The sequence below is a fragment of the Salvia splendens genome, chromosome 9, assembly GCF_004379255.2.
Source record: "Salvia splendens isolate huo1 chromosome 9, SspV2, whole genome shotgun sequence".
NCBI classification, from domain to species: domain Eukaryota; kingdom Viridiplantae; phylum Streptophyta; class Magnoliopsida; order Lamiales; family Lamiaceae; genus Salvia; species Salvia splendens.
This window is the reverse complement of record NC_056040.1, coordinates 25,851,260-25,872,967: the sequence shown is the minus strand read 5'-3', so window position 1 is coordinate 25,872,967 and position 21,708 is coordinate 25,851,260. Positions and strand designations below refer to the sequence as shown.

Genomic DNA, 21,708 nt, shown 5'->3' with positions numbered 1-21,708 from the left:
TGAACTTTCTCTCTCTTCAGATTTTTCTTTCTCATTCTTCACATCCACGTTTATCCTCTCACATCCAACGTCAATGTTTTTCTCATCCTCTTCTTTTGCCAGGTTTAATTTTTGTTACTAATGATTTTGCACAATTACGGATAGAGTTCTCGAGTGGGCTGGGGCCTAGCCCGGCTCAGGTTCATGTCAAACTAGGGCTGGCTGGGCCGAACTTGTATTAATTTTGCTAGGCCTGACCCGGCCCAACCCAAATCCAAAATAAGCAAGTGATTATTAATTTAAATCCTAAAATATTTGATTTGAACAAAAAATATTTTGAAGTTTCAATACATCAATAAAATACTCAAAAATAATTGTATCTGACAATAATATCATAATAAAAGTAAATATAAAAAAATATTTATCAACGCAATTAAAATCTAAACATGAAAAATAGAAAGGCATGATTTAACTAAGAGCATCCGCAATGACGCCCGTCGCGTGCGGGAATTCCGTCGCTGACGTTCGCCATTGTGCATGCCCGCAACGGATACGGGATTCCCCTGATGACGTCGCAGTTCCGCGGCGTTAAGCGGAATTCCGCAGGGAAGTCAGCCATTGCGTTGACTCCCGCGAAATTCCGCTTTATTTCATTTTTTTGGTACCGTCTATATATACTGCTCGTTGAACTTTCATTTCATTCCGCGCGAAATGTATTTTTTTTTAATTTGGTGAAATGTACTTTTCTTTTTTTAATGGAATTTTTTCCCTATTTGTGTCGAAATTTTAATTACGTAAATTGTTTACTTCCGGAAATTGTTTAATTTGTGAATTTTTTTTATTGTGGGAATTCCGTCGGGAATTCCGTGGGGAATTCCGCCATTGTGCAGTGGGAATTCCGTATGATGTGGCAGTGCAGTGGGAAGTCCTTATGACGTGGCATGAGGTGTTTTTGGGAATTCCGCGGGGATTTCCGCCGGGAATTCCGCGCCACTGCAGATGCCCTAAAAATAATGACTAATAAATAAGTGAATCGACACTAATTAATTCATGTCTTTTTATTTTATGCATAAATTTTAATTGTGTTGAAAGTAGTTTTTATATTTATTCTTATTATGATATTATTGTTAATATGATATAATTATTTTTTGAGTATTTTATCGATCCAATACTCACTCGTTTATTTTGTATGTTTGATTCATAACTACATAAAACAATAATAACACAATCATATATTTGAATTTACCAATATTTTATTATCATTAAAATTAATTTGATTTCAAATTCATAATTTAAAGATATGATGATAAAAAAGAGAAAAAATAAGAAAAAAAAGTAAAGGTGAAAAACAACATAAACAAAAATAATAAAGAAGGTATCCGATAACGTTTCAGTTACCATTTGAAGTGTACTACATATTAATGGGTATTTAGTCACGGACAACTTTGCTATCAACTCAAAAAATAGCTAAAAAGGTAAAAATGTCCAGAAATAGTGCAAAAGTCCTTCCAACGATGATTATATTATACGTCCAAGGACCAAAGATATTAATAAAATTGTCTAATGATCTAAATTGTTACAATCCAATTGTACAAGAACCTTTTTTATAGTTCACTCTTATAAAAATAGGGATGTATTCACATTAATGTGTAAAAAACTGTTAAAAAGGAAAACTAATTTCATCCATTGATTAGGTGTGATCTGATAGTTGATATGAAAGCCACTTGGAATTAAAAAAAATAATACTCCCTCTGTCCCGCTTTAGGAGTCCCGGTTGAGTCGGGCACATGTTTTAAAAAAGTGTTTGAGTGTGTAATAAATAATTGTTGTAGTGGATGTTGGGACCCATTTTTAATTGAGTGTGTAATAAATAAATGTTGTAGTGGATGTTCAGACCCACTTTTAACACTTTTTTACTTATTTTGTAGGCATTTTTTATTAGTTTATCCCAACCGGGACTCCTAAAGCTGGATGCCTAAAATTAATCAACCGGAACTCCTAAAGAGGGACCGGGGGGAGTAAAAATTCGAAAATGGTAAAAATGGTAAAGCACAATTGTACATGACTTTGCTACGTGATGTAGTTATATTTGTACATCATGTTCTATTAGTACATGATGCTAATGTATGAAAATGGTATTTTAATGTACGAGTCTCACGCATTAATGTACGTACGTGACTGAATAAGGTATACATTATCATGGGTATATCGTACATTACTTTCTGTTTCATGAATTTGTTAATTTGTGGATGCTATATAGTATAGCTTCCATCCAAAAATTCATACGATGCTGAAAGTAATGTACGATATACCCATGATAATGTAGCATCGTATGAATTTGTGGATGGAAGCTATACTATATAACATCCACAAATTCATACGATGCTGAAAGTAATGTACGATATACCCATGATAATGTACAATATACCCATGATAATGTAGCATCGTATGAATCTGCGGATGAAAGCTATACTATATAGCATCCACAAATTCACAAATTCATGAGACAGAAAGTAATATACGGTATACACATGATAATGTACTATATACGCATGATTATGTACGATATACTCATGATAATGTAGCATCGTATGAATTTTCTTAGGGCCGAAAGTTAACATCATTCACCAAGGGTTTAGTAGTCCATGAGGCTAGGGTGTAGTACCATAATATTAACATAACGTTCACTAACCAGAGGAAGTTAGATCCAGTCCCCTAGGGTTAACTTACCCATAGGGCTAGGGTATAGTATCCACAAGATTACCCTATTGAACGTTGTGTTACTGAGTCGGTACTACACCTCATGGATTGCTAAACCCTTGGGGAATAGATATAACTTTCGTCACTCATTCAAAAAATTATAATCTACATTACGTAGAAGGGGCATATACATTAAAACACATTAATGTATACATTAAGTTAATGTACTAATTCATATAAATGATGTAACAGTAATATACCCAAATTGCTCTTTAATGTACGAAAATAGTATAATAATGTAAGGCGATACTTTTAATTAAAGCCATTAGATTAATATATAAAGGAATTATATTAGTCCTATGTTTTATACTAGGGGATGATAAGGAGGGTAATGAACCCCTATAAAAATATGGACATAAACATATAGCAACCTATTCGTTTAGTTATTGCTCTACAAATTAAAAAACCTTGGTATAATGACCGGGCGACAATGATAACTACCGTCACGATGTAAACCTACCACTAAGTTCGAATGATCACATTCATAAGATAAATATGGAATTGTTATTAATCATGGAGAATTGGAAAAGACCCATAATATCTGGTTGCCGACATAAGAACAAATAATTACTGCTAAAATGAGAATAATTACGTGACTAGCACATGGGAAAATAGGCGCGGCCCATGTTCGCCATCTCTCAAGATTCTTCTTGCCAAAATAAATTTTCTGTTGTATTAGTATTTGTGGTTACAGATATATTGTAATTAGGTATGAGCTTAGAATTCTATCTTAGAATGCCATATTTTATTACTTATTAACTAATCAACATTTTGTTTGTAGAGGGTAACATCTCCCCTCCCAAAAGATCCCACCACTGAATTAGTTAATAAATTACTAATAAAATAGGTTTATGATTGTGATATGAATGAATGTACATCCCCATTTTTTTTTTTTGGATCGATCTCCCTTGATTGCGGTAGTTTTTAACTTTTGCAGTCAACGAATCATGCAATTTAAATTCGAGGGCTAATGGAAAATAATTCAAAAGGTGAAATTTTGAAGTAAAATGATGTTATTTTAATATAGAATTAAAACAAAGTTAATGTCGACACTTTTGGATGATAGATATTTGTTTGGTTTATTTCAATGTTTTAAAAATCAGACCGATGAGCGAACCGGCAAGACTATCGGTTCACGGTTCAACTGGTCCAATCGGTTAGACCACCGATTGAACCGTTATACTGTATTACATAAAAAATAATTATAGAATATTATATATAAAGTATAAAATATAATTAAATCATAAATTATTCAAAAAATTAAACCATGAATAACACATTTAATGATTAATACTAAAAAATGATAAACATAATTTAAATTTAGTACATGATAAATATAATTAAATTATATATACAAATGTTTAAATTATATGATAAAGTTTCATTATTTAGCTGGATTGAATACAATCCAAAATAAGGGGCAGAGTACAGAAAGTAATCTGAAATTGAAATACAAATTGAAACTGCAAAATCGTAATGTAACAAACTGAGTTGATGAATCTTCTTTTGGCAAGATGAGATACGTTCCAATAGTGCTCTCGAGTTGACTTGTCATCCTTAAAAATAAAATGATTTCATCTTTGAAGTAGCCACACAGAGCTTTGAAAAACTTGATGATGACGACTTTGATAGAAAAAATAAAGTTAGAGAAAAAGCTTATGATGCATAGTATGTTTGTTAGTACTTGTTAGGTATAGAATGCATGACTACCCTATTTGTAGATGCAGTCCATTGCACGTGGAGGTTGGAGTCAACGCAAACATTAAATTTGTTGTCATTCTTGGTGTGTAACTACCGGGGGTTATAGACGTGTCAGCGCTGGAGCTAAAGGTTGAACCTGGACGGATGTATTTGGACATGCCTCGGGTCCATGTTCGTCCATGGATGTGGACATCCAACGTGACAACCGCGTTTGCTTCGTCACGTCATGTTGACTTGGATTGGGTTTAAGTTCGGCTCGGATAAATCTCAATTGTCAAGTCCAAGTAAGTCACACATTCCACTAACTTAACTTAATTGTCACTCTTTTCTATTTTGGTCCGTCCCAACTTAATTGTGACACTTCATTTTTTACCATAAATGGTAAGTAAGTCTCATATTCTACTAACTCGCTTCTCTCACATTTTATTATAAAATCAATATAAAAAAGTGAGTCTCATATTCCACTAATTTTTCTTTACATTTTTCAAAACTCTTGTCCACTCCAAAGTGACAATTAAATTGGGACGGAGGGAGTATTTATCACTCAATGGAGATCGATTTAAAGAATGAATATACCATGATGATCTGCTCCGTCATAAATACGATGTGATAAGAACCCTTAACCGGTCACGATCTTAATAGAATCTTTACATTATTGACAATAAAAATTACTCCGTACTAATACTATTATTGAAACAGTATGAGTTACATAAAAGTGTTTTCATATAAATTTATAGTTCACTTTAAAATTAGTTATACGTATTTCATTTTGATAAGTTTTTTATGAGTAGAGAAATTTCATTTTACATTAATAATAATATAACTAATTTTTATTTCTATCTTTTTACATATTTTTATCAATTTCATATTAAAAATTTATATTTCACCCTAAAACTTGTGTCGTTCTTAAATTCTTTATTTTGTTGGACAAATGACTTATAAAAAGTGAAGTGCCTACCTGAAATGATCGATCTTTAACCATAGTTGTGGAACTGCGTGAGCTTTTTAGAGTGAATTAAAATCTAAAATAAGAATGAAAATGCAATATATCTTTAATATATGATCAATTCATAATTAAACCAGTATTTGAACAAGCGCATGGATAAAAAAACCCAAAGCCCCAAATCAAACAATTTCTTTCACCAAAATTATAAAAAAAATTACTCCTCTCCCAAAAAAAAGGTTAAATATGGAATAATAATAATAGCAGTATTTTGTGGACAATTTATCCTAAAATATGCCCCCCAATCCCTAAAATGTTAAGAAAAAGAAAAACTAATCGACCTCGTGATCATCATCAACGTCCTTGTATAGCACCAAATCCAAATGCGTACGCGTCCTTGTGAAATTTCCCTGCACGGCGGAGGCGAAGGTAGTCAGAGAGGAGGCATTCAAACAGCTCTCGCTCCACGTCCTCCTAATCGGAAAGGAGACGCTATTGGTTGGAGAGGCGTGTGTGCAGCGGTGGCGCTCCCTCACCTTATTATCCTTATGCAAGGCGCACTTGCAATTCTTATGGTACGGCCGCCTCTCGATGCTCATGTCTCTCCCGGAGATGCAAAATCCCCGCTGGAAACCCTCGCCGGCAGCACCCGCCGACATTTCCACCGATCAATTCAGATCTCTGCCCCTTTAATTGATTTTAATTTTGATTTTGATTTTGATTGAGAGAGAGAAGGGGGCGTTTGGGGAGAGTTTTTAGTGGCGATGAATGAATATTAATTGGTGGTTTATAAAGGTTGATTAAGAGGGATTTTGTAACTAATTAAACAGCCACTAAATATTAATGGGCCTCCACACCTACTTCATTTTACTATACCCATGCCATGCCCATCAACTTGGACTCCTTTCTTAGATATTTCTCAGCTTCTAATTAAATTTCATTATTCATCATAATGATAATTTTGAATGCCTATAAATTTTTTTAAATATATCGGTTCCATTTTAATACCAAATACCTTGACTGTTTGAACGTCGATTGAAATAGTAGGAGTAATAAAATTTTGTTTTAGCTTGCATTATTTTGAAACAAAAAAATTACTACTACTATTATAATCAACTAAGACTAATAGTAATTAATAAATACTCTCCTCTGTTTCGCGTTAATGCAGTCCTCCTTCATTTAATTTATTTAATTTTATTTTTAAAAATAAAATAAATAAACAGTAAAAAGGATGAGGTTCAACGGCGTAGTGCAATTAGAGCATCCACAACCGTGCTCTTGCCAGCGGCACGGTTGTGGGCCCGGGCGGTACTATTCATGCCTGCTCTCTGGCAAGAGCACAACACCCACAACTGTGCTCTTCCGCAAGGACGAGCACAATTAATTTAATATTCAATTAAACATAAACATTTCAATAATACTAAAATTCATTAAAAAAACATAAATAATATTACAAATGACAAATAAAATAAAAAACGACATAATTAAAATCCTAAAAATTAAAAATTATATAATTAAAATACTAAAAATTAAAAAAACCACTACTCGTTGCCGAATTTCGCCCACATGTGTTTGATTAGGTCTTCTTGTAGCTGAATGTGGGTTCGGGTATCGCGCATTGTGTGCCTTGTCTCGATCCTCTGGCCAACCGTCGTATGCTCACCTCGGCGTGGGGGAGACCTCGCTGTTGAGCTTCCGGCTTCATCCTCGTCGTAGAAGCTAGCCGCCATTGTCCCTTCGTCGGCTATAATCATGTTGTGTAAGATAATACACGTGAACATGATGTCGGCGATATTATTCACGTACCACAGCCGAGCCGGGGCCTTCACAATGTTAAATCGAGCTTGAAGGACCCCGAAGGCTCTTTCAACGTCTTTCCGCGCGGACTCTTGACGCTGCGCAAAAAGAACCCGCCTCAGGTCGTGCGGGTTGTGGAGCGTCTTCACGAACGTCGACCACCTTGGGTAGATACCATCGGCGAGATAGTAACTCATGTGGTATGTATTTCCGTTGATGGTGAAGTCGATCGCCGGTGCTACACCATTCATCACATCATTGAAGAGTGGTGAAGAATAGAGCACGTTCAAGTCGTTGTTGGCTCCGGCAACGCCGAAATATGCATGCCAAACCCATAGGCGGTAGTCGGCGACCGCCTCAAGGATAAGTGTTGGGCCGCCGCCTTTGTGACCGCTTAAGTGTTGCCCCCTCCAAGCATTCGGGCAATTCTTCCACCTCCAATGCATGCAGTCAATGCTGCCAAGCATTCCGGGGAAGCCATGGACTGATTCGTGAAGACGCAGCAACCGTTGGCAATCATCGGTGCTGGGTGGCCGAAGGAATTCATCCCCGAAAGCTGAACGAACGCCCTCGCAAAAATTCTTTAGACAAAGGATTCCAGTGGACTCACCGATATGCAAATACTAGTCGAAGATGTCGGCCGTTTGCCCAGTAGCGAGTTGTCGGATGGCACACGTACACTTCTGCAACGGCGTGATACTTTGCATGCCAGCTGCATCTTGACCTGTTTGGAAGAATTCAGCACGTGCGGACAATGTGTTGACAATTCGCATGAACAAGCGCTTTGACATGCGAAAACGACGCCTGAAGTAATCTGCCGGAAACCGCGGCTGGTCGGCAAAGTAGTCGGCAACGAGCCTTTCGTGGGCTCCCTCCCGGTCACGATGGATGTAGCGCCGATTTGATCTGGTTCGTTGAGGAGGAGGAGCGGGGGTATTCGCCGCGACATATGCTTCGTAAGCGGCACGATGTTGTTCGTAGTATTCTTGTTCTTCGCGTTCCGCTTCCGCCATAATATGGGTGAAATCCATTTGAGGTTTTGACTGAGGGATGCATGTGTTGATAGTTTGTATGAGAATTTTAAGAATGAGAGATGAATGGGAGATGAATTGATGTGATAAATGGATGATGAATGTGTGTATTTATAGATGATTTTGGGGGGAAAAAAATAAAAAAAAACTCAAAAAAATTCAGAAAAAACGGGAAAAAACGGCCATATTTTTGGGATTTGGAAATTTTTTTTTATCATTTTATATAATTTAAAAACGATTTTTAAAATAAAAAAAATAATTCAAAGGCAACGGCTATGCCGTTGCCCAATCATAAGCCGCCGCGTCGCCTGCTCGCTGGCATGGCGCTGCTCGATGCATCGAGCAGCGCCGTGCCAGCGGCGCGAGCGCAGCGGCGGCGGTCCTCGTCCTCGCCGCTGGCACGGACGGCGGCCTTCACTCCCACCACCGTTGTGGATGCTCTTACACTTGCATCTTAGGTCATCTACAATCCAAGCCAATTTTTTCAACCACAATTATTTTGTTGAATAACAAGAACACTAACAACTTTAGAGCCATGTAAAATAATGGAATTTTTTAAGTTTTGGACTCTATAAATTAGAGTACGAGACGTCCAGCAATGCAACCAAATAATTTATGTTTTATAATTTATACACATATTTAAAAGGAAGTTGAATACTCCCGTCACCCCAAGGTAGTTGAGACATTTCTTTTAGACATGAGATTTAAAAAAATTGATTTGTTAAAGCTTAAAGTAGAGAAAGAATAAAGTAAGAGAGATGAAAAGATAGTAAAGTAAACGATAATAAAGTTTTTATCAAAAATAAGATACGATTCAACTGGGACGGAGGGAGTAATATAGTCTCTCTTTGATGAGCTGTATTATTGGTAATGTACAAAGTACGTAATAAAAGAAATTCAAACCTACTAAAATTTTGGTCGAGCCGATTAAATTCATCATAGATGATTTTTGACGGAAAGAAATAACAAGGTGTTCCTTCATGGGTTTCCTATTTCACAATCATGAATCACCCCCCTCCTTAATACTTGTAGCTGACCTATAAGTCTAAATTATTTCTTTGTTAAGAATAATAACGCATGTGTGTGATCAAATACTAACTAATTTATAGTAATAATTAATAACTAATAGTATCAATTTTGTATGTTAAAAATATCAACACAAAGACATAAATTTATCAATATTTTTGTGTTGATAAACTTATGTATTTGTGTTGATATTTAAATTTACATATTATATTGATATAATTATGTCTTTCTGTTGATAATTTTAATACACAGAATTGAAAATTATTAGTTATTATTATAAATTAGTTAGCACACTAATGCAACCCTAATAACACAATACACAACTTCTTCCGTCCCTGAAAAATATGAACATTTTGTTCGGCACGAATTTTAATGCATAATTAGTAAAGCAAGAGAAATAGAAAGAAAAAGTAATTAAAGTATTGTTAATGGAGAATGAGTCACGCTTCATTAGAGAGAAGACTTCATTAGAGAGAAGAGAGTTTAACTGAGTAAAAACAAGTCACATAAACACACAATTTGTAAGCACTACTAAGCACTAAGCACAGCAAGGCAATGATATTGAACAGCAAGATGACCTCAAGTAGCTAAAGCCAAGAGATCAAGTTTTCTTTTTCCTTTTCACTAACCACGTCCATTATTGCTCAATTATTAAAATTCAGTTTGTGTAATTAAGTATTGAAGTTTCAGGTTCGAGTCATCCGTGACACTAGGGCTGGTAATTTTTGACACGATACGATAACACGACACGAACTAGCACGAAATTAATGGGTTTGGGTCAGAGCTTATTGTGTTCGTGTCCTTATCGGGTCGACCCATTAAGGACATGAAAATTTCGTGTCGTGTTCGTGTCGTGTTCGTGTCTGGTTCGTGTTATCCGTTAACAATACGTGTTCGTGTCGTGTTTGTGTCGGGTTCGTGTTATCCGTTAACAAATAATATTTTAATATTATTAATTCTTATTATTTTTATTTTTCAATATTTATTAAATTGACTCTCATAGTCTCATATGGCCATATCTCATTTAAATCATTTAAGTATTTAATCACTTTCCAATACGTGTTGTTATCGTGTCGTGTTGACCCGAACTGGTTCGTGTAGTGTTCGTGTCGTGTTCGGGTCTGAGGGTAGCGGGTCGTGTTCGTGCTCGTGTTTGAGGTTTTCTTAACAGGTCGTGTTCGTGTTTGTTGTTATCGTGTTCGTGTCGTTATTGTGTCGACACGATAACGACCCGACACGCACGATTTGTCATCCCTACGTGACACGGCCTTTAAATTTAAATTTATTTACCATAAAATTTTTTAAAAAAAGGAGGAAAAGTGTAAGGTGTCTAGACTCCAGTGTGTAAAACTCCGAATTGGCCACTTTCATTATGAAGATATACGTATATCTTTGCTGTTGCAATAATTCAAGAATGTTTCAGGTACAACATTATAATAAAAGAATAGTACAATCAAGCATATCGAGTATCCATATGTTAGAACTGGACATGCCATAATCCACTAATTAGTTTATAGTGCTAACATAAATTACTTTACTCGAATCACAGCTTGTCTTGTCTATGATTTCAATACTATTATTGTTTCCAACTCCAACTAAATTATTTCTCAGCTACAAACTCATTATTAACACCTCAAACTGGATTTTGATTATATTACATACCAAGAGCATTATTGTTTCCAACTCCAACTAAATTATTTCTCAGCTACAACTTAAGATATAACACATTATAAAACCAGCAGTTAAGGTCGCCATGATGGATTCATTCATTATTAAAAATAAAATCGAAAAATTAGCACAGGGATTCCAAGAAATGTTTAGTTATTCTTGGTTAACCAACTCCTTTAGAAGGCAAAAAAAAAGAAGAGAAAACAAGAAATGAAAAAATTTGCTTGTATCCCTTGCAGTGAAGAGATGATCTACTACTCCAGCTTCACCGAGGAAAAGAGGTAATGTACGAACCAGAACGACGAAAGGAAGCCAACCGTGCCAGTCGCAAGCATCACAGCGAGGGCCATGAAGAGCGAGTATCCAATGTAGAGCGTTGCGGAGACAGGTCCACTCAAGCTCTTGAGGTCGAACACGAGGTAATTCAGCGAGTAGAAGAAGATGTACATAGCAACCGAGCCTGAGGCAAAGAACGATTTCCACCACCATTTCCAGTCCTCCACGCAAAGATGCATGTACGTTAGAACCAACGACACCTCTGCACACACCACCACCAGTAGCATCAGCACAACGAACAGGAATCCAAACACGTAGTACACACGCCCCATCCACAGGCACGACATTATGAAGAAAAGCTCGATGAACAGCGTCCCAAACGGAAGTGTGCCTGCCCCAAGCACCAGAAGCCAGGAGGGGTAACGCTGAGATGGGATTTCTCGCGGGATTTGGTTGCTTCGGAGAGGATACTCAATATGACCCGCTTTTGCACCATAGTACCCGCCTACGAGAGTCAACGGGATAGTGATGCAGAACCACAGCAATATTAATACAACAAACAATGCCAAAGGGATAGCTCCTGTGCTATGACTACCCCATAGCAGAAAATTCAAAACAGTGAGTATAAGGAAAGCGATTCCCGGGAAGAAACATGCTACTTTCCATGACACTCCAATCCATCCCTTGTGATCACCACACCAGATAGTCTTCCACAAACGAACCGCAACATAACCAGCTGCGACACCAAGAATCATGTAGAAGAAAATCATCCCGGTAATCAAAGTCCCCCGGGAGGCAGGGGACATAAACCCGAGAGCAGCAAACAAGATTGTCACAACAGCCATTCCAAGAATTTGCACTCCATCTCCAACCATGACACAAAGAAGTGACGGATTAGTAGGCGCACGAAAGGCATCACCCACAACAAGCTTCCATCCCGACAACTCTTCGTTCATATGCGCTTGGCTCTCCTTGTCCACCTCCTCGTATCGAGTAAGATCCCGCCTCACGGTCCTCAGAAATATCACAAGCACGATTCCGGCCAAGAAAGTGATAACCATTAGTGAATTGAGAATTGAGAACCAATGCACCTTAGCCCCCTCCATCTTCAAATACGCATCCCACCTCGATGGCCACTTGATATCCCTCTCCAAGTACGAGACCTCATACGTAAACGCCACCGGCTCATTCTCCTTGATCTCCATAGCTACCGTCCCGGGATCACAACTAATCGAAGATGGATAACCGCTATACATCTTCAACTTCTTCATAGCATCAGCATTGTGGCGAAAGCTACAAGGCACGACCTCAAAACCGACAACCATGTAACCAGGTGCATCGGACGCCTCATTTTCAACGGTGGAGATCACCTCAACCGCGTCGCCAGTGCCCATGACACGAGCGACATTAGTCTCCTCGTACTTATGAACAAGAACCGTGAACTTGAGGTGATTGAACGCGTAATACGTGTCCTGCACCTTGACGCCAACGGGATAGCCCGTCCACCACATCATGAAACCATCCTTCTTAGTGTACCTAATTGCAGGTAAGTTATCAAGAATCACATTCACCTGGTACATTTCATCAATCCTTTTTTTCAAAAGGGTGAACTCGTGGGCTGACAGAGGCTTTGTTTGGCAAAGGAAAATGTCGGTCTCGTTCGTATACATCTTAAACCGGTATGGAGAGTTCTCTATCCGGTCGCCCATAAGGAGCTCACCGAGATTCTCCGCGCTATCCTTGATGCCCTCTTTGGGCTGACAGAATGGCAAACTGTAATAGCTGAAGGGGATTTCTGTGTCAATTGAAGTTAAGGAATTGACCTTCATATTCAAATAATCCCCAATTCCATACTTGTGAGGGTAGCTACCGGGGAGATAGAATCCTTGCCCTAATTGGAACAATGCTAACAAACCAAGCATTGCTCCGATCTTCAATTTGTGTAAAGATTCCATTTTTCTCCTCTGTTTTCCAAAGCAGATCAAGAAATCTTATATAGGTATTCCACTTGTGATCAAGAAATCTTGTTAATGGATATTTATATATATATGAGCATGCAAACACCATAGATCGAACCTGATTTCAGATTGCCTTCGTGTAAGGATGGATAACAGATTTGGATGGGAGGAAAATGAGAGAAGAAGTGGCAGTGTATGTGATGTGCCTATTTTTGCGTCGCTGCATGCATTCATATATTTATAGTATTTAAGTAACAATTTTGGAAGTGTAAAAAAGACCATAATTAAGATTGTTGACCAATTTATGATTAATGATTTTGTGTTATAAGAATGAGATATAGGATACACAAAACATGCCACATGCAACTTTTGTTTTGATACTCATACAAAAAATGATCAATTAATAATGCACGAGTTGTTTCATTTTTTAGATAATAGTAAGAATTTATTGATTTGACATTCTCTCACCATATGTCATGGCAACTTCCTCCGTTCCGCGGTAGTGGAGGCGTTTATTTTCGGCACAAGATTTAAGAAAAAATGTGTTAAGTGAGTTAAATAGAGGAAGAATAAAGTAGGAAATGAAAAAGATACATAGATGAAAAGAAAATAAAATAAGAGAGAGTAAAGTAACTCAAAAAAATTGTGATGCATTTTACTAAAAAGAAAAATGATTCATACCAAAATGACAAAATGACTTCTCTACTATGGAGTAGAGGGAGTATAATTTAGCCTTCATGACAAACTTTGGCTGTCTTAACCTGTAATAAACGTTTACTAATGAAGCTTGATTATGTTGAAAACAAATTAAATTAAATTAAATTACCAGTAACCAATACACTTTTTTCCATCAAAATATAAAACAATCGACATCATTCCAGGCTGTTTCAGATTAAGAGCATCCCTATCCATGCTCTTGCCACATCCATGCTCTTGTCGAAGAGCATGTGGCAAGAGCATGAATGTGGGCCCGGACCCACTTTTAGTCATTTTTTACTCCCTGCTCTTTGGCAAGAGTACAACACCCACGTCCATGCCCTTCCGCATCCCACCATTCTATTATTCAATTTAAATAAAAACATTTACACAATATTAAAATATATTAAAAATACCCAAAATACTATTACTAATTACTAAAAAATTAAAAATTACATAATTAAAATCCTAAAAATTAAAAATTTCATAATTAAAGTCCTAAAAATTAAAAATTACATAATTTAAATCCTAAAAATTTAAAATTACATAATTAAATTCATAAAACTATAAAAACCCACTACTCGTGGCCAAATTTCGCCCAAATGGATGATGAATGTATGTAATTTATAGATGATTTTGAGATTAATTTTTTTTTAAAAAAATTTAAAAAATTTAAAAAAAAACAGTAATAAAACACCTATATTTTCAGGAATCCGATTTTTTTATTTTTTTTTATTTTTGGTATTATTTTCGATTAATTGGAAGACATCCTCTAGGGCCAGCCAGTGAAAGAGAAGAAGAGATAAACAAAAACGGAAGAAAACAAAGAATTAACATATATATTCATTAGCTTGCCCTAATGCATTATTTCCTTAGTTGTTCTGTTACAAACTTACAAAGAGTAAAAAGTAGCGATACACATGTGTACTTAAAAAGAAGAGATGCTGCATGCAGTTTAAATTACCAAGCTAAAGACAGTTTAAATTAGACGAGGGAAAGAGTTTTCCCTCCTTTGACAAATGGCCAAAGACTTGCATTGGTTTTCACCCTGAAGCGCCCAACCCCATTGACTTTGGGCGCCTGACAGCACTCAAAGGATCGACGATCCCTTGAGCATCCCTGCCAAGTCCCATGCCTTCCATGAAACCCATCCTCGCCATCATTTTCGACCCAAATCCCTTCGTATGCTTCTCAAACGATCCCATCTTACTCTCCTGACTCACTTCCTTAATTTTCATTGGTTTACGATTCGTTTCAGAAGACCTGGCACCACCACGTCCAGCTGATTTGGTCTGAGGTGCTGTGTTTGGAGATTTAATAGTAGCTTCAGGAGCCTCTGCGCCCAATCCAAGTGATTTAGGCCTCTGAGACACTTCAATGGGCTGTGCCATGCCCTGACCGTCCTTACCTAGGCCGCCGCCTCCCACATATCCCATCTTAGCCATCATTTTCGACCCAAACCCAGTGGTGTGAACCTCAAATGCACCATATTCCACCGAGTTGGACGCAGGTTTGTCTTTTGTGTCGCTTGATTCAGTGGCTTTCAGCTCAAATATTTCAGTGTTCATAACACCACTAGAGATGAAAGAAAGGGGCTGGGCGGAATAAGAGCCTGTTTTACCTGTCTTGTTCCTTTTTCCATCCTTGCTATCAAGGTAGGTAGCGGAGTTCTTACTTGGTTTTCTCCGGGAAGATTGTGAGCCAGCAGGGATGGCAATGCCACCTTTGGCATTCTTCTTTGCGGTGGATGCATGTCCCTTGACAGGCTTACCACCAATAACAGAGAAATCAGCTTCGTCATCATTAGCTCCAATCAGCTGAAACACAGAAAGCGATTACTTCGTTAAGTGTTACAAGTTAACTGAGGTTCTAAACAAATTTGGAGACACTAAGAAAAGGAAACATGTCCAGTAAGAACAAAGACATTTGCACCCAATACCTTCTCCAGGCGAATTTTATCATTTGAAGAGGGCAGTGATGTGTGATGTGTACGCAACACTGTCACAAACCTGAGAAGCAAACACCATGTTACTTTATGATACAGTTCTCAAATGTTTGCCACGATGAAGAAAGAATGATTTGGAGATAATACAAGCCACACAATTCTTGTCAAGAGTATGATTGTACGGTATTTGCAGAAACTCCACTTTCAAATGAGAAAGACATGCAGAGCTGTTTGTGTTTCTGTAACTTCATTAAATACCTTTTTAATCAGAAAACATGGTAAATATGAGAGAATTGGCAAAATTACCTTTCCATATACAATCAAAACTCTATAAAGTAAAAATATTTGATCCAGATAGAACTCTAAAGTCAGTAACATAACTTGCAAAATACCATCCAGTAGCCAAATTCATATCAACTTATTTGTTACAAGGCTAAGATGGATTATCCCACATGGAATTTTTTTAGGGAACATGTATGAAGTATGAACAGAAACACGATTTACCTCTTCTTGCCGGATCCTTGGCAATCACTTTGCAAGCGATAGATTGCAGCTAATCTACGAACCTATAAAACAAAAACCATAGATTACATAGAAGTGCCAAAAATGAAATAAAATACAATTAGAACTAGAACAATGATCTCACTCTTGAGTCTTGAGTTTTGAGACTCCTTATAAAATTTTCAAAAAATTACAAAAAAAGAGATCCATCGAACAAAATTCTGTTTTGTGCACCTGTATTAAGCCTTGAAGAGCAAAATTCTGAACTGTCCATACTTAAAATGTTAGCAAATGAGATTATATTGTCACAACTTTCACAAGCCTAAGTATTCCATGATTAAAAAAATTACATATGGAAACCAAGGCAAAAAAAAATTGTACTCCCTCCGTCCCATAAAAATAGAGATTCTTTCCATTTTGTCGGTCAAATGAGGTGGGCCCCATTCTCCACTAACATACTCTAATACTTAACTTTTTTCTTTCAATCTCTCTCCTACTTTACCCATTATGCATTAAAACTCATGTTGTCCCAAATGTCTCTATTTTTTGGAACGGAGGAAGTATTAAAATTACAATCTTTAATGGGAACATGTTGCAAGAGGGTTCAGCAGAACATGAGACACAGTAGGTCACCAGCTGCAGAGCAAAAGACCATACCTGAGTACAATCACGTGGATACATAGGAGTGAAGGAAAGGATATCTCCACCATTAAGAACCATTCGTTGCATTTTCTGCAACAAATAAAGTATTATAGCATTTGTGAGTGTTGATTTATACATCTAGATTGCCAATAGGAATTAGGGAAAATAACATTAAGTCACAGAACCACATTGTTTGGCCTACCAAATTTATCTTCTGAAGATCTACACCACGGTTCATCATTCGGTCTCGACGCTTTGTTGCAATGGTTTCGTTACGTTGTTTCTTTTTTTCTCCTGAAATGCAATGCATGCATACCACACATTCAGTAATAAAGAAAGCTTACTCACATGAAGAAAAAACAATAAGCAAAGTAAACATAATACCCAAATGAGACTCTAAAGCACAGTATAACTTGAAAGGCAGTATATTTAGTTACCAAAACTCAACCATTACGAAACAGAATGAAAGGGGAAAGGTGACTTCTATACTGACTCCCTTGATGCAACCAGTGTTATTAAATAGCTGCCATGGCTCTATATTGTGGCGGTTTTTCAGAAAAACACCATCGCATGGTGGATTTTGGAAAAACGCCACAGCATGGTGTGTCAGCTTTCTCCTGTGGCAGCGTATGACGGCCGCCATGCCGTGGTACCATTGCAGTTATGGCGGCCGTTTTCTCACATTCAACACATCAACCCAAACAACTCGACCCAATACCCCAACCCATTTACCAATTTAAAATAAGGTTTTTAGCTTAATTCAACCTCCTCCAGATTTATCAGCATCCACACCCTGCATCTATATCTCTCTAACATATAAAAAAAAATCTGTAACAGAGTAACTTCAAACAAAAAAAGAATGTTCAAACTTATTTGATATACTTAGCAAACTAGATTCATAAGCTTGTTAAATAAATTGGACTCTTAAGTTCGTAAAACAATATCTTGCAGTAAATATACAATATATATTTATTTTATGCTTCAGTAAATATTTTTCATGCTATGTAAGTTACATTTGATTTTTATTCGTATTGTAATGGAAATAATGTCTACTGTAATAATTTATGACTTTATGTTTTAATTGTTATTCTAAGATTTGAAAATATTAGTACTATGTTTTTATCATTTTTTTTATATACCCCTCCGTCTACGAAAAGTAGTAGTATTTCGTTTTTCATTTTGATCCGTTCACCAAAATTAGTACCCATCATTTATGAAAACTTTCTCACAATTTATTACCCTCATACATTTACTTATTTACAACTTATACCTATGTGAACCACCACTTATTACCATCACCACTACTAATGATGTGCATTAAATCCCCGTGTAGTCAGGACTATTTTGTTAGGGAAATAACAAAAAATGTGTTCTAATCATGTTTTATCTCTCTTCCCTACCAAACAGTCTCTAAGGATATTTTATTTATTTATCAATAGTCATACCCCGGCATTTGGACCGGCCATAACCTTGTGGCAGTTTTTTGGCCGACTGCCATAAGCCACCATATGCCATTAACAACATTGATCCGGAATAATCTTTTAGAAACCAATAGAGGCTACAGAAGCCCTTACCTGGCAATCTCCTATGCTTTTTGCTCTTGCGAGCCTCAGGAGGCCATGTCTGCGATACTCGAGCAACATGTTTTTTCTTTCCAGAAATAGCTCTAATATCTTTAATAAGCAATATGTCGTCCAGAGCAGATGGCTTGGCAAATTTAATAGGAGTTGATTTTGTATTTCCTGGTCGATATTTTCTAACTTGTTCAGGCTTTTGCATGCCATACTCCCTTGATGCCTCTTGAAGATCAATCCCTCCTAACTTTTGCAGAGTTTCATCAAGGCTGTTTTCAGAACTGTCATCATCAGATACATCAGACATTTTCCCCGTCAGCTGATCCACATTGATGAAGTTGCCAGACCCACCAATTCCCTCAAGATAATCTTCAGCAAGCTCATCGTCAATGTCTGAACCACTATATGACGAATCATCATTCTCAGAAGTTCCAGAGTCAGCTTCTGTGAGAGATGATCCTGATCCATCATCATCACTTGATTCGTCATCTTCTTCTTCAGCCTCGTCATCCTCATCCGAGATATCGTGTGCATATATTTTAGCGCCACCAATTAGCACATAACCTGAATCTTCCTTTGGAGACATCTCAGCCATCAAATCCTCAGCTTCCTCGGAGGAAGATAGGTCATCAGAATCATAATCTTTCACTTCCATTTTAGACGAGGATTCTATAACATCAGCAGTCGTGTCCATTTCATCACAAAACCCCAACCCTCTGTGTGAGCTTTCATCGAGTGTAAAATTAGTCGTGTAGTCATACATGTACTCTACACTAGGAGTTTCCTTAACGGGCTCCTCATCTAGGTAGGCAACAATGGGATTCTTCTCTGAACTGATCAACACTAGAGGATTTGATGCATCAAAAATCTTGTCCTGATTTCCAACTTCATCTACAAATGCATTTTCCTGGAAAGTACCACAATTCTGCTTTAACTACATCTAGAGAAATACGAACAATAAAGGTATAACACGGAATCATATTTCCTATGCAAAAACAATTTTTTAAAACTTGACATTTGGTCATAATAATAATAATCACATTTCTTAATATACAAGGATTTCAGCTGTAGCTAGTAGAATAAAATTATCGATTTCCTATCAAAACTGCACCATTCAATTTAGACTCATCAAAACTTTAATCAAGTCAGCTAATTTGAAGAAACTATCAAACAATTACCAACCTGTGGATACTGGTACCCAACAGCATTATTTCCCCTGGCATTAGTCTCGCTCCTCCGATCCTGAGCCGGCCATGATTTCGATTGAGAAGCGCTACCTTTCCCATTCCCGGATCTCGAATTCCCATTTCCCCCGTTATTCCGTTTCCGCCCTAAAAAGGACAAAACAATAAGATGCGTCTAACAAAAATCATCACCAGAAAAATTTTCAGAGAGAAAAAGAGACCTCTAGAAGGGGGCGAATCGAAGGGGGTCCAATCTGACGATAAAAATCCACCTTCCACGAAGAGGGCGGAGGAAGAGAAACCGGGAGGCCTTCGTCCCCGGCTGCTATTTGATTTGCTAAGCTTTTTTCTGCTTTTTCCAGCCATGGAAAATTGATACAAAGTGCGTGAAGGTTGATAATCGGTGGAGGGGCGGTGGAGCAGCCTGGTTTTGTTTCTGATTTTTATCGGATTCTAAACCAAACATATGAATAATCCGGGCTAGAGGTTAGATCCCAAGCGGCGGGTGTAGGTTTCAGGTTGTACGTTTGCCAATTTGGCATGAGAAGAGGGAAAATTGGGGTGTACAAGTGCGTAATGCGTTGTTGAATCGGCTCGCGATGCCAAGGAATATATTATAGGGTCCACAATAGGAATAACCCAACAGTAGCCCAGTCATAGCTTAGTCACAAACTGCTCATGTCATATCATCAGTCCTAAAAATCCTCCTGCCACATCATCAAGACAAGCAAATAGCCCAGCCATAGCCTAGCCACATCACTCAAAATTATATAAAACAAATAATTAACAATCACACAACATACGAAATTAAATGTACTACACATATACGGGAAATTTTAATAATACTATTAAAATTTTAAAAAGTACATTAATTAAAAAAAATACAATAAAAATTTAAAAAGTACATTAATTAAAAAAATTCACTTCTCGTCTCCGTCGCATCTGTCGTCGCCGTCGCCACTGTCGCCGTCGCCACTCCTCGTCGCCGTCGCCACTGTCGTCGTCGCCTCCGCCACCACCGTCACCGACGCCTCCGTCGCCACCTTCGTCGCCGCCTCCACCCAAATGGTCACGCATGCTCACGAGCAATGCGTGAAGAAAACTCTTCTCCACGGGGTCCGTCGCCGCCCGCCATTCGGCTAACGTCTTGACCATCTGAGCGCGCGTCTGTTGACGCGTGAAGAATTTGAGATCCGCTGTGGACTGGCCAAAGGGGGATGCCGACTGGACCTCCTGGGAACCCCCGGTGACCCCCCTCGCCTCCCGTTGCAGCCGCTTTTGCCCAGCCGGGCTAGGTCGGTGAGCGAACGAACGAGGGGTGGGGATCATCTGGGCCGTCTCGGGGAGGTCGTGGGAACCACCGCTGCTGTCGCTGTAATCACCGTGTAGTTCAGTCGTTGCTTCTTCGGCCAGCCAGCGTCGACACCCTCTCGAAACTTCTCGGATTCGTTCAGCACCACAAAGCAGTTCCAGTTGGTGAAATCCTTATACAACCCGGGCAGGGGGAAGGCTTTCTCCGCTATCCTCCTGCAGTCATCCTCCATTTGGCCACTGCTTTGCATGCGGAGGGCGTTCGTGTACAAGCCCGAAAATCAGGAGACCGCACCCCTGATTCGGTCCCACGCCTTCCGGCAATCCTTCCCGGTGCGTGGCCTCCCCTCCGGGCAAAATGTCTTGTAGGCTGCTGCTATTTTAGCCCACAAGTTGACGATCCTCTGATTGTTCGAAGTGAGAGGATCATCGCAAACACTCACCACGCCTTGGACAGCGCGACGTTCTCCGCATCCGTCCACCTCCTCGGTACCGAGCAGTCGTCCTCACCCGGCTGTGAAGACTCGCCGACCCTCTTCCCCTTGCCCTTCTTCTTTGGGGTGCCACGACCCCGCACTGCTCCCCCCGTTTGAACGGGAGTATCCGGAACTCCGAGAATATCAACCCCCAACTCATCTAATGAAAAAGTATCAAATGGCGTGAACTGCGCCTCCGTTGGGGTCGATGTGTGAGAAGAAGCAGTCGAAAAATCAAAA

At 38.3% G+C, this 21,708-nt stretch overlaps 2 protein-coding genes and 1 long non-coding RNA gene across 3 annotated transcripts; all 3 read right to left on the bottom strand.

Moving 5' to 3' along the window:
- Positions 1 to 5,487: 5,487 nt before the first annotated feature.
- On the bottom strand, positions 5,488 to 6,061 carry LOC121747274. Its single transcript, XR_006039170.1, has 2 exons — positions 5,920 to 6,061; positions 5,488 to 5,793 (listed from the first exon to the last, which is right to left on the bottom strand). It is a non-coding gene; the product is annotated as an uncharacterized LOC121747274 (long non-coding RNA).
- A 5,098-nt stretch (positions 6,062 to 11,159) lies between these two features.
- Positions 11,160 to 13,136, bottom strand: LOC121747680 (transmembrane 9 superfamily member 11-like). The gene has a single exon (XM_042141782.1). The coding sequence runs from the start codon at positions 13,134 to 13,136 to the stop codon at positions 11,160 to 11,162; it is 1,977 nt and encodes a 658-aa protein (XP_041997716.1).
- Positions 13,137 to 14,650: 1,514 nt separating this feature from the next.
- Positions 14,651 to 20,249, bottom strand: LOC121748179. Its single transcript, XM_042142405.1, has 8 exons — positions 19,903 to 20,249; positions 19,680 to 19,828; positions 18,498 to 19,404; positions 17,126 to 17,217; positions 16,939 to 17,013; positions 16,285 to 16,346; positions 15,775 to 15,844; positions 14,651 to 15,652 (listed from the first exon to the last, which is right to left on the bottom strand). Exons 1-8 carry the CDS (start codon positions 20,045 to 20,047, stop codon positions 14,879 to 14,881), a joined length of 2,274 nt encoding a protein of 757 aa, XP_041998339.1. The 5' UTR covers positions 20,048 to 20,249; the 3' UTR covers positions 14,651 to 14,878.
- Between the last annotated feature and the right edge of the window lie 1,459 nt (positions 20,250 to 21,708).

Coding starts and splice junctions, on each gene's coding strand:
- LOC121747680 (XM_042141782.1), bottom strand. CDS start 13,136: ATGGAATCTTTACACAAATTGAAGATCGGAGCAATGCTTGGTTTGTTA.
- LOC121748179 (XM_042142405.1), bottom strand. CDS start 20,047: ATGGCTGGAAAAAGCAGAAAAAAGCTTAGCAAATCAAATAGCAGCCGG. Junction 19,829..19,902: donor CGATTCGCCCCCTTCTAGAG/GTCTCTTTTTCT, acceptor TGTCCTTTTTAG/GGCGGAAACGGAATAACGGG. Junction 15,653..15,774: donor ATAAAATTCGCCTGGAGAAG/GTATTGGGTGCA, acceptor TCTGTGTTTCAG/CTGATTGGAGCTAATGATGA.